Source organism: Oncorhynchus kisutch, linkage group LG8 (genome assembly GCF_002021735.2).
Source record: "Oncorhynchus kisutch isolate 150728-3 linkage group LG8, Okis_V2, whole genome shotgun sequence".
In the NCBI taxonomy this organism is placed as follows: domain Eukaryota; kingdom Metazoa; phylum Chordata; class Actinopteri; order Salmoniformes; family Salmonidae; genus Oncorhynchus; species Oncorhynchus kisutch.
In genome coordinates this window covers 18102568-18116792 of record NC_034181.2, presented here as the reverse complement: position 1 = coordinate 18116792, position 14225 = coordinate 18102568, and the positions used below count along the sequence as shown (strand labels likewise).

The window sequence follows — 14225 nt, the reverse complement described above, 5'->3', positions numbered from 1 at the left end:
GCTCATATATTATTTGTTTTTTGTTTGTTTTGGTGTTCTACGCTCCACACTGCCCTTTCCCACTTGGACAAAAGGAACACCTATGTGAGAACACAGTTCATTGACTACAGCTCAGCATTCAACACCATGGTGCCCACAAAGCTCATCACCATGGGACTAAACACCTCCCTCTGCTACTGGATCCTGGGTTTCCTGATGGTCTGCCCACAGGTGGTAAGAGTAGGCAACAACACATCTGCCATGCTGATCCTCAACACCAGGGCCCCTCAGGGGTGTATGCTTAGTCCCCTCCTGTACGTTTCACCTCTGACTGCATGGCCAAGCATGCCTCCAACACCATCAAGTTTGCTGATGACACAACAGTGGTAGGCCTGATCACCGACAACGATGAGACAGCCTATAGGGAGGAGGTCAGATACCTGGCAGTGTGGTGCCAGGACAATAACATCTCCCTCAATGTGAGCAAGACAAAGAAGATGATCATAGACTACAGGAAAAGGAGGGCCGAACAGGCCCCCATATCGGCTGTAGTGGAGCTGGTCAAGAGTTTCAAGTTCCTTGGTGTACACATCACTAATAAATAATCATGGTCCAAACACACCAAGACAGCCGTGAAGAGGGCATGACAACCGCTTTTCCCCCTCAGGAGACTGAAAAGATTGGGCATGGGTCCCCAGATCCTCAAAAATGTCAACAGCTGCACCATCGAGAGCATCCTGACCGGTTGCATCACTGCCTTGTATGGCAACTGCTTGGCCTCTGTCCGTTACGCACTACAGAGGGTAGTGCGTACAGCCCAGTACATCACTGGGGCCAAGCTCAAAGACTCCAGTCACCCAAGTCATAAACTGTTCTCTCTGCTACCACATGGCAAGCGGTAGCAGAGTGCCAAGTCTAGGTCCAAAAGGCTCCTCAACAGCTTCAACCTCCAAGCTATAAGACTGCTAATCAAATTGCCACCCGGACTATTTACATTGACTGCTGCTACTCGCTGTTTATAATCTATGCATAATCACTTCACTCCTATCTACTGTACATGTATACATTACCTTAACTATCCTGAATGCTTATGTGAATGTGATAACAGTAAAAAAAAAAAAATGTAATAGCAAAAATGTTGTTTTTTTTAAACAGTTTTTGCTTTGTCATTACGGGGTGTTGTTTGTAGATTGATGGGGGGAAAAGTAATACATTATAGAATAAGGCTGTAACGTAACAAAATGTGGAAAAAGTCTGAATACTTTCTGATGGCACTGTATATAAAGCAGCTCGAGCACAATAAGATGAGGTTGCTTATCTGAGTGTAGTGGTCACTAGAGGGATACTGCGAATCTACCGAGATCTACAGTATATTCTGTATCTTCTAAAGCTACAGTACTTAGCTTCACATTCCAATTCAATCGTCATCCATGTAACTGGAGGTGGATAGTGATCCAACATTTGCCACTAATGAGGAAAGTATATATTTTGCAACATGAGTCCTCTAGGCCTACGCTACTGTAGGTCTAATGATAATGTAGTGATAAGTGGAGGAACAATGACCACAGGGAAGATGACATATTTTAAGTTGAATTGCTTCAAGTGCATGACATTGATGTGTGTGCATGACATTGATGTGTGTGCATGTCATTGATGTGTGTGCATGTCATTGATGTGTGTGCATGTCATTGATGTGTGTGCATGTCATTGATGTGTGTGCATGACATTGATGTGTGTGCATGACATTGATGTGTGTGCATGACATTGATGTGTGTGCATGACATTGATGTGTGTGCATGACATTGATGTGTGTGCATGACATTGATGTGTGTGCATGACATTGATGTGTGTGCATGACATTGATGTGTGTGCATGACATTGATGTGTGTGCATGACATTGATGTGTGTGCATGACATTGATATGTGTGCATGACAATGATCTAAAATCCCACATTTCCAATAAAGCACTGAAGAAGAAAAACACAAGAAAAGGAAAAACAAGGTTTCCAGTGATTATTGATAGACCACTGTAGCCTATACTCACAGTCACTTAGGCTGCGTTTACATAGCTCAATTCGGATCATTTCCTTTCACTCATTGGTATTCTGACCTATCAGATTAGCTCTGAAAAAGATCTGATGTGAAAAGATCTGATGTGATTGGTCAAAACACCAACGAGTGGAAAAAATATCAGAATTGGGCTGCCTGTGTAAACACAGCCTTAATGTACTACTTTGCAGCTTCATTGGAACAGAACACAATAGAATGTAAATGAATGCCCATAAGTATTTAGCATCAGAGTATTGAGTTTTCCTAGTAGTATTACAAAGGATTTCTTTATTGGAATGCATGAGGTTCTACAACATGACGTCAACAAACAGACAAGACTAAGAGCCTGGCAATACTTGAAAACCTATCTTGTTCATACAGTAAATATATTGTACGTTGGCATCCTAATACATCGTTTTTTAACTGTATTGATATGTGCCTTGACTTTGTCACATTCAGTCATAGTAACCACAATTGTTTCAATATTGTTATTGGCAACTAAACTGATACTGTATATTATCTCAAATATATATTTTCATTAGGAAAATGACAAAATGTATCATAACTGTAAACATTCATCTATTATTTCTCTCTGTGCAAATCCAGATAAGCCACTTGGGTTTGGTTGGTGGCCTTAGTTAAGTTATACAGTGCCTTCAGAATGTATTCTCACCCTTGGACTTTTTCCAATTTCTTTTTGTTATAGCCCGAAAGTAAAAATGGATTATTTAGAGAACAGAAAAAAAAATCACTGGCCTACACACACGCACAATACACCATAATGTCAAAATGGAATTATGTTTTGGGACATTTTTACAAATTAATTAAAATGAAAAGCTGAAATGTCTTAAGTATTCAACCGCTTTGTTATGGCAAGCCTATATGAATTCATCATAAGTTGCATGGACTAACAGGGTTTAAAAGGATGTTTTAATGACTACCTCATTGCTGTACACATTGAATGTACACATTCAATTATCTGTAAAAGGTTGCTCAGTCGAACAGTGAATTTCAAACACAGATTCAACCATAAGACCAGGGAGATTTTACAATGCTTTGCAAACAAGGGTAGCTATTGGTAGATGGGTAAAAAAAATAAAGATAGAATATCCCTTTGAGCATGGTGAAGTTATTAATTACACTATCAATGGTGTATCAATACACCCAGTCACTACAAAGATACAGGCGTCCTTCCTAACTCAGTTGCCGGAGAGAAAAGAAAACCGCTCAGAGATTTCATCATGAGGCCAATGGTCATTTTAAAACAGTTACAGAGTTTAATGGCTGTGACAGGAAACAACTGAGGATGGATCAACAACATTTGAGTTACTCCACAATACTAACCTAATTGACAGAGTAAAAAGAATGAAGCTTAAGAATAAAAATATCCCAAAAGCAAAATCTACAATGGAATGGTTCAAAAATAAACATATCCAGGTGTTAGAATGGCCAAGCCAAAGTCCAGACCTGAATCCAATCGAGAATCTGTGGAAAGAACTGAAAACTGCTGTTCACAAATGCTCTCCATCCAACCTCAGTGAGCTCGAGCTGTTTTGGGAAAAAGGAATGGGAAAAAATGTCAGTCTCTCGATGTGCAAAACTGATAGAGACATACCCCAAGCGACTTACAGCTATAATCGCAGCAAAAGGTGGCGCTACAAAGTATTAACTTAAGGGGGCTGAATAATTTTGCACGCCCAATTTTTCAGTTTTTGATTTGTTAAAAAAAGTTTGAAATATCCAATAAATGTCGTTCCACTTCATGATTGTGTCCCACTTGTTGATGATTCTTCACAGAAAAATACAGTTTTATATCTTTATGTTTGAAGCCTGAAATGTGGCAAAAGGTCGCGCAAAGTTCAAGGGGGCCGAATACTTTCGCAAGACACAGTAATTTTCAATAAATTGGCAAAAATGTCTAAAAACATGTTTTCACTTTGTCATTATAGGATATTGTGTGTAGATGAGTGAGGAAAAAAATTATTTAATCAATTTTGAATTCAGGCTGCAACAACAAAATGTGTAATAAGTTAAAGGGTATGACTACATTCTGAAGGCACTGTATGTACCATGACTAATTTGTGAACTCTTAATAAATTAATCTCCATGAGTATCTACACAGCCAATTATGTCTAACAAACATATATAACAAATATAGCATCACGAGTTAACTGAGGAATTACATGTTTACAGTGTGAGAGTCTGTACGGTTGTACACATACGAGTGCAAGTACAGATTCCCCTTTGCAGAGAACAGAGTAAATTATCATCAGTTATTGATCATAAATTGGAGAACAGAGTGATTTATCATCAGTCATGAGTCAGAACAGAGTGATTTATCAGGACAATGACAAAAAGTAAAACACACAGTCTTGCACAGCTAACCATGTGGGGACACACAATTCTATCCCATTCAAAATCATATTTTCCCTAACCCCTAAACCTAATCCGTACTCTTGCCCTAACCTTAACCCAAAAACCTAACCTTAACCCCTAACCCTTAACATAGTTCTAACACTAATTCTAACCTTAACCCTAAACCCCCTAGATATTTGACCTTGTGGGGACTAATAAAATGTCCCCAGTTGGTCAAATTTTAGTTTGTTCACTATTCTTGCGGGGATTTCTGGTCCCCACAAGAATAACTGAACACGTCCACACACACACACACACACACACACACACACACACACACACACACACACACACACGTCCACACACACACACTTCCCTGGATCTGCAAGGACCTTAAAGGGATACTTTGGGATTTTGACAATGAAGCCCTTTATCTACTTCCTCAGTCAGATGAACTCATGGATACCACCATTTTTATGTCTTTGCATCCAGTATGAAGGAAGCTGGAGGTAGTTTTGCGAGCCAATTCTAACTAGCGTTACCGCAATTACTGGTATCTGGGTCAACGACGAGACATGTACATTTTGTGTCCAAAGGCCATTCAATTAACATAAAAAGACATATATAATATTAAATCACACAACTCTTACCCTTCTTTTGACCCAGAAACTATTGCAAACTATTAAATTAAGGGAGTTAATGAGCTCTAAATTGACAAAATATCCTTCAGTGTAACTGTCCAGGTTAAAATTCAAATGACAAAAGTGTTTTTAAAATGTAGAAATTCATCCTAAAAATGTAAATGAACACCCATGGCATAATTGTGTTCGTGTTTGCAACAATATATAGAATAATGGGCGACATACTGTATCTAAAAAATATTTAACTTGAATAACTTTTGTCCGGACTTCTGCGCTTCATCAATGTCATTCAGTAAAGTAAAGAAATTGACAACAGAATTTCAGTATGCCTACAGGGAAGGACACTCAACAAGCATAGCACTTACACAAATGACTGATGATTGGCTGAGAGAAATTGATGATAAAATGATTGTGTCTTGTTGGACTTCAGTGCAGCTTTTGACATTATTGATAGTCTGCTGCTGGAAAAACACACGTGTTATGGCTTTACACCCACTGCTATAATGTGGATAAAGAGTTACTTGTCTAACAGAACACAGAGGGTGTTCTTTAATGGAAGCCTCTCCAACATAATCCAGGTAGAATCAGGAATTCCACAGAGTAGCTGTTTAGGCCCCTTGCTTTTTTCCATTTTTAGTAATGACATACCACTGACCCTGAGTAAAGCCAGAGTGTCTATGTATGCGGATGACTCAACACTATACACATCAGCTACTACAGTGACTGAAATGACTGCAACACTCAAAGAGCTGCAGTTAGTTTCAGAGTGGTTGGCAAGGAATAAGTTAGCCCTAAATATTTATAGCATTGTATCTGGAACAAAACACTCACTAAACCCTAAACCTCAATTAAATCTTGTAATAAATAATTTGGAAATTGAGCAAGTTGAGATGACAAAATGATTGGAGTAACCCTAGATTATAAACTGTCATGGTCAAAACATATTGATGAAGTAGTAGCTAAGATGGGGAGAAGCCTGTATATAATAAAGCAATGCTCTGCCTTCTTAACAACACTATCAACGAGGCAGGTCCGACAGGCCCTAGTTTTGTCGCTCCTTGACTACTATTCAGTCGTGTGGTCAGGTGCCACAAAAAAATACAATGAAAAGAACAGGGCAGCACAGCTGGCCCTTGGATGTATACAGAGAGCTAATATTAATCATATGCATGTCAATCTCTCCTGGCGCAAAGTGGAGGAGAGATTGACTTCATCACTACTTTTATTTAGGAGAGGTATTGACATGTTGAATGCACCGAGCTGTCTGTCTAAACTACTGGCACACAGCTTGCACACATGCATACCCCACAAGAGATCTCTTCACAGTCCCCAAGTCCATAACAGACTATGGGAGGCACACAGTACTACATAGAGCCATGACTACATGGAACTCTATTCCGCATCAAGTACCTGACAAGCAGTAAAATTAGATAGAAAAAACAGATAGAAAAACACCTTGTGGAACAGCGGGGACTGTGAAACAACAAACATTGGCACAGACACATGCACACGATAACATACGCACTATACATACACATGGATTTAGTACTGTAGATATGTGGTAGTTGTGGAGAAGGGGCCTGAGGGCACACAGTGTGTTGTGAAATCTGTGAATTTATTGTAATGTTTTTAAAATGGTATAATCTGCCTTAATTTTGTTGGACACCAGGAAGAGTAGCTGCTGTTTGTCAGCAGCTAATGGGGAACCATAATAAATGCAAATACAAAAGGTATTGTTTTCATGCTACTGTCAGCAACAGAATAGGATATAATAGGATATAAAGCTGGGTGGATAACACTTAACATTAAGTTGTACTATTACACTGTAGTTATGTTTTATTGCACTGCAGTTAAGGTATAACTGATGGATTATATTGGTTAATATAATATTATGCACACGCACACATAATTATGGATTCCAAATGGATTATGAATTATAATCATTAATAGCTGCTTCACGTATGGGACACTATGAAATATCTAGACTCTACAAGTTTGAATTGAAGTAGGTTGATGGGCATTTTATGTAGCAATTTTGTGTAGGCATCTTGAAATTGCATTTGTGTACCTGCATTGAATATACATTTACCAGTTAGAGTGTAACAATGCATAATTACAACATTAACTATCATGTAATAATCGTGCAATAATGCAACTTAATGCAACGTAAAGTGTTGCCACATTCTCAAATTATAGTAAAATTATTATTATTAACATTAGCAACGAAATAGTAACAAACCATGTTTGAGAAAGGGAGAGGGAGTTGATTTAACTTTTAAACTTTGATTCAGTGTTATCATAGTATAGCCTACTATTAATAGACTAATAATAACATTTAATGGATGCGAATCCTATTCTGTGCCAGTGTCATTCAGGGTAACAAAATATTTTCATAGAGTATAACACCAGTATTTTATATTAAAATACAATAACTTTGTTTTGTTGACTCAGAGACAAAAACAAATCTCAAAGCATTTTTTTCAGTGTAAGGCAAGAGGTTTTTGTAAAAAACCTGCAACATATTTTGAGTTGTACCCGTGGCACATCAAATATGTGGTATTCAAAATAAAATGTCATTTTTTTCGGGGTAGTTCTATTTCTGCCAGTCTAAGCATGGATATTTAACCTTGTGATTATGAAAAATGGGCAAAAAAAATGTATCAAATAAAAAACAGTAAGGTACATTTATATGAAATCACAATAAAAATGAATTATTGGCTTTATTCTTGAATAGAACTAATATGGGCATAGGTGACACTCCAATTAACATTTAAAAAAGCCTTTTAGGGAATTGTAATTGCTGTTTTTGTTTTTTTGCTACTTTGAAAACCTTATACGTCTTTGACCCATCTACTAGCATGCCAACAGTTACCAAAGACTTCCAGTCATTGCGCTAACGCTAGTTGGCAGTTGAACTAACGCTAGTTAGCAACTTCCTTCAAGCTGCACACAGAGGCATAAAAATGGTATCCACAAGTTCATCTGACTCTGGGGAAGTAGATAAAGGGCTTCATTGCCAACATCCTGAAGTATCCCTTAAATGTGGAACTTGTACTCGTCTTTCTCAAAACCACAGTAGTTTGCAGCATCGTTAGGACTGGCAGTAATCATAGAACTCAAGAGAACTAGCAATGTTGTGTTATTGATTCCTCCGTGTAATCATGTGTACAGTACTGCTCTTCCATGGTGAATGAGGACTGCTAGCTCCCTTCTGCTCTCCCTCTTCCCTTTGCCGCCTTTTCTACTTTTACAGCATCCTTTCTTCTCTGGCCTCTGGAGCATTCCCTCAGATAGAGAAGTCTGTCTGGCCGTCTCAGGAGTTTTCCTCCAGTGCTCTGCGGAAACTGAGCCGTTTGACGGAATCCCTTTGGATGGGACAGCAGAGAAGATGAGGAGGAGGAGGAGAGAGAGGAGGAGAGGAAACTATTCAATTACATTTGCATGGGGGCATAGGCAACATGAAAATACAACACAGCAGCTGTCAGATTCTTTCAGATGACATAAGCAAGCAGGACTGTTAATAGGATTAACATGAAACTAAAACTAACATTCTTATTAAAAATATTCAGGTATCAGTGGTGTTCCAAATTGAACTATTTTCCCTATATACAGTAGTGCACTACTTTGGACCAGGGGCCATAGTGGTATAGGGAATGGGGTGCCATTTGGGACGAAACTATAAACCTCCTCCGTTTCCAAACATTTCCTCTCACATTTGCGCCCGAATGGACTCAACCCTGCATTGCGCACATTGATGATCTGTTACCTGTTCCCCAGGCGTGGTTTGATGGGTTTGTAGAGCTCGGGTATCTTCCTCTCCAGCATGGGCCGCAGGTTCTCTCTCAGACGGTTGTAGTTCTTCTTCAACTCCTGTTGGTACTCCTTCTGGTCCAACGTGATCAGGTGCTTGTTCTTCTCCACAGCCTCGCCACACCTGGAGAGGAACAAGGGGGGGGGGGGGGGGGGGGGGGATATAACCATACTGTGGGCTGTGTCTCAAGTCTTGAATGAGTTCCTCTCCTCACTTTCATCACTCAACACTGACCTGACATTACTTTTCATTCATCTTCATGAGGATGTTCATGCATCCATTTCATTTCCTTATTTTCTTTTCATTCATTTCAGTTCATTTCCTGAACAAACTATGTGACCGACATGGATTTGTCCCCAAATCAGTTCACATTGGCATTTAATAATTGTTTCACCTTATTAAACAACCTGTGTGTCCACCTGTATTAGATGTTCAGTCTTTCTCTGAGCCTTGCTTCATTTTTTTGTACAGGATTGCTCAAGGAAGGAAAGTGTCTCTTGTAGTACTGTGCTGAGAGTGGCAGGGAGTATAGTGATCCATGCCCAAACACAGTACCCTGGGGTTGAACCTCATTTCAGAGGACAGGTACGGTACGGGGTCTGGTCTGCCCACAGTCACAATTACAACATGCATAATGGATGAAAGAGGCAGAAGGAAATGGAAATACCAGGATGTTTATAAAACACATGGTTGCACTTCTCTCCCATTTTAATGCAAGTAATATGACAAATGTAATCTAACAGAATACAGTAAATGCATAGGGACTGCTGAAAAAAAGGGGGCTGGGGGGAAAAAAGCATTTCACTCCCCCCCGAAAAACCTCAGTTGACGTGTTGCTACTAGCTAGCCATCGTCCTTCCAGACCAAAGAGCAGCTTGAGAAGTGGATACTTGGAATATAATGAGCTCGTGCAAACTTGCATGGATTATGGAAGAAAATAAATGTTTCTGAAATGACGGTAAATATTTGCTGGCCTGCTTGCAGCAATCAACGTAGTTGGAATGTGACATGAGGGTTCCCAAATGAAAGCCACCTTTCGGAGGCAAACGATACAAGACACACATACACACTCGCACACAGAGACACACTCCCTGGACCAAATCACCACAGTCCCTGCCTCATCCGTTTAGACGGTTGGTTTAAATTATGTTTAAAATATTCAAACTAAAATGAAAGTCCCCAGGGAACAATAACGTTTTTCTGTTCCACGCAGCTGAGTGATATTAAAGGGGAAACAAGTTAATACACCTGTCCTGTTGTGATTTTATACAACGTCTAGATTCCTTCAGTATCACCTAGGAATGTATTCCAGTAATAACACCACAGTCACACTGCACCCCAAACACACACACAAGACAGATGGTGTGAGTGCATACATAGCTGGTTTTAACTGTCATTCCCTTGCTTTTCCATGTCCACCATTTTGTATAATTATCATTTATTTAATTAGACAAATCAGTTAAGAACAAATTCTTATTTACAATGACGGCCTACACCAACCAAACGACGCGGGGCCAATTGTGGCCGGTTGTGATACAGCCTGGATTTGAACCAGGGTGTCTATAGTGACGCCTCTAGCACTGAGATGCAGTGCCTTACACCACTGCGCCACTCGGGAGCCCAATAGTACCATGCAACAGTACCACTAAAACTATTTTTTTATAACCATTAATGCCAGAAATATATACAGTGAGGGAAAAAAGTATTTGATCCCCTGCTGATTTTGTACGTTTGCCCACTGACAAAGAAATTATCAGTCTATAATTTTAATGGTAGGTTTATTTGAACAGTGAGAGACAGAATAACAACAAAAACAATCCAGAAAAACACATGTCAAAAATGTTATAAATTGATTTTCATTTTAATGAGGGAAATAAATATTTGACCCCTCTGCAAAACATGACTTAGTACTTGGTGGCAAAACCCTTGTTGGCAATCAGAGGTCAGATGTTTCTTGTAGTTGGCCACTAGGTTTGCACACATGTCAGGATGGATTTTGTCCCACTCCTTCGTCTCATCTGACCACAACACTTTCACCCAGTTGTCCTCTGAATCATTCAGATGTTCATTGGCAAACTTCAGACAGGCATGTATATGTGCTTTCTTGAGCAGGGGGACCTTGCAGGCGCTGCAGGATTTCAGTCCTTCATGGAGTAGTGTTACCAATTGTTTTCTTGGTGACTATGGTCCCAGCTGCCTTGAGATCATTGACAAGATCCTCCTGTGTAGTTCTGGGCTGATTCCTCACCGTTCTCATGATCATTGCAACTCCACGAGGTGAGATCTTGCATGGAGCCCCAGACCAAGGGAGATTGACAGTTCTTTTGTGTTTCTTCCATTTGCGAATAATCACAACTGTCATCACCTTCTCACCAAGCTGCTTGGCGATGGTTTTGTAGCCCATTCCAGCCTTGTGTAGGTCTACAATCTTGTCCCTGACATCCTTGGAGAGCTCTTTGGTCTTGGCCATGGTGGAGAGTTTGGAATCTGATTGATTGCTTCTGTGGACAGGTGTCTTTTATACAGGTAACAAACTGAGATTAGGAGCACTACCATTAAGAGTGTGCTCCTAATCTCAGCTCGTTACCTGTATAAAAGACACCTGGGAGCCAGAAACCTTTCTGGTTGAGAGGGGGTCAAATACTTGTTTCCCTCATTAAATTGCAAATCAATTTATAACATTTTTGACATGCGTTTTTCTGGATTTTTTTGTTGTTATTCTGTCTCTCACTGTTCAAAGAAACCTACCATTAAAATTATAGACGGATAATTTCTTTGTCAGTGGGCAAACGTACAAAATCAGCAGGGGATCAAATACTTTTTTCCCCTCACTGTATTCCACCACAAAATGTACTATTGCCGGCATTGAAAACGAGTGTACACTTTGGGGAAAAGATGGAGAATCGAACTGCACCCAAAACAAGTGTCAGAGCAAGATCAAAAGTGAGAGCACAAAGTGTAAGTTTGATGTATTCTCATCACTGGCTGGTAGGCATGGATTGCAGTTGCACGGTAGTGTTTGGTTTGGCTCTCACCTCATGATGAACTCTTTGAAACACAGGCGCAGTTTGTTGTGGTGGCGGAAGAGCTTGGGGTCTGCTGGGATCTCATTCAGAAAGACCTGGGCCACCTCCAACGGTCCCTACACACACACACACACACACACACACACACACACACAGTGAAGGATGGAAGGAAAAGAGGGGAGCAATGAAGAATGCCTTGCTTTCATTAGAGGAAACTTCATTAGAGGAAAGGACTTCCTAACTGAATACTTAGAATTGACTTTCATTAGAGGAAAATAACTGAATACTTAGTAATGACTTTCATTAGAGGAAAGGACTTCCTAACTGAATACTTAGTAATGACTTTCATTAGAGGAAACTAACTGAATACTTAGTAATGACTTTCATTAGAGGAAACTACTTCCTAACTGAATAGTCAGTAATGACTTTCAATAGAGGAAACTACTTCCTAACTGAATACTTAGTAATGACTTTCATTAGAGGAAACTAACTGAATACTTAGTAATGACTTTCATTAGAGGAAACTACTTCCTAACTGAATACTCAGTAATGACTTTCATTAGAGGAAACTACTTCCTAACTGAATACTCAGTAATGACTTTCATTAGAGGAAAGGACTTCCTAACTGAATACTTAGTAATGACTTTCATTAGAGGAAACTAACTGAATACTTAGTAATGACTTTCATTAGAGGAAACTACTTCCTAACTGAATACTCAGTAATGACTTTCATTAGAGGAAACTACTTCCTAACTGAATACTCAGTAATGACTTTCATTAGAGGAAAGGACTTCCTAACTGAATACTTAGTAATGACTTTCATTAGAGGAAACTAACTGAATACTTAGTAATGACTTTCATTAGAGGAAACTACTTCCTAACTGAATACTCAGTAATGACTTTCATTAGAGGAAACTACTTCCTAACTGAATACTCAGTAATGACTTTCATTAGAGGAAACTACTTCCTAACTGAATACTCAATAATGACTTTCATTAGAGGAAACTACTTCCTAACTGAATACTCAGTAATGACTTTCATTAGAGGAAACTACTTCCAAACTGAATACTCAGTAATGACTTTCATTAGAGGAAACTAACTGAATACTCAGTAATGACTTTCATTAGAGGAAACTACTTCCTAACTGAATACTCAGTAATGACTTTCATTAGAGGAAACTACTTCCTAACTGAATACTCAGTAATGACTTTCATTAGAGGAAACTAACTGAATGCTTAGTAATGAATGCATTCCAAACAGCCCTCTATTTCATAGATAGTGGACTTCTTTTGACCAGAGCCCATTACATAAGGAATATGGTGCCATATGATACGCAGCCAAAGTGTCCAAAGGCCACACTGTTCAGCCAGGACATAAGGAAGAGATCAGATGAAGGAGCCCCTGATTAGCCTGATCGCTGTGTGGCTAATGTCACCACTAACCCTGCCTACAAGCAGCCATTTGGCTCCCATTCATTCCCTCTCTGGGATCGTGTTATCCTAACTTATATTTATCATGAAACCACAGCACGCTCACATGGCCAGGCATTAGAATGCTCATCGGGGTTCATTCGCAAACATATGTGCTAGACTAGGGCCTGGAGAGAGGGACGGACAGCGGGGAGCCATCCCTCTCTACTGATTAGGCCCAGGGCTGTGCTTGTTTATGGGCAGCATGAACATTAAGGTTGCTGTCAGAATAGACTATACAAAAGAGAGCTGGGGCCTGGTGTAACTACATCATTACTTTAGCGTTTAGCCAAAGTTTGACGGGAGCTGTAAGCCATCAGATTAAAGGGTTTCAGTGTTCAGCGCAGACATGAAAGAAGAGGTTGTGAATGAAGGTTTTAACTGAATCAGCCGAGGCACTGTACAGACGATGTTATGGTTGAACTGGACTCTTTGATGTATCATGTCTCCCACCTGCTCTTTATCAAGTTACTTACTAACTTCCTAGATTGGATGTTTCCTCAAGGTTAGTGATGAGGATTCAGGAGAATACAACTCACACCTACGAGATACACTATGCCATCACTTCAGTTGGCTTTTCACACTTGTTTTTCCTCTTCATTTGATGTGTGGAGTCAATGAGTAACTTTCAAATCAGTAATGTTAAAAATGCCAGTGTGGGGGACGCAGAAAAATGTATTTGGGGTCAGGACAGGTGGCTGGGGTACCTGGTTGACGGTGGCTCCCACAGAACCCTGTAGAAGCATCTGGAGCATCTTAGCATCGGGCTGCTCCCTGTGTGTGGCTACTGCTAACTCCCTGGTCTTCTTCTGCATGTCCTCGATGGCCACCTCAATGGGAGTCAGGTCAAACTTGGGGATGGGAGGATGAGAAGGAAGGAGAGGCAAAAAAAGTG

At 39.9% G+C, this 14225-nt stretch overlaps 1 protein-coding gene across 1 annotated transcript in view; it reads right to left on the bottom strand.

The window, feature by feature from the left end:
- Positions 1 to 2282: 2282 nt before the first annotated feature.
- The window catches only part of LOC109896121 (dedicator of cytokinesis protein 8), a gene marked incomplete in the record, with an annotated part of 85834 nt that continues 73891 nt past the window's right edge, over positions 2283 to 14225 (bottom strand). Inside the window, 4 exon segments of the mRNA XM_031829749.1 lie at positions 2283 to 8389; positions 8791 to 8958; positions 11871 to 11977; positions 14038 to 14181. Coding sequence (XP_031685609.1) covers positions 8338 to 8389; positions 8791 to 8958; positions 11871 to 11977; positions 14038 to 14181 — 471 coding nt within the window.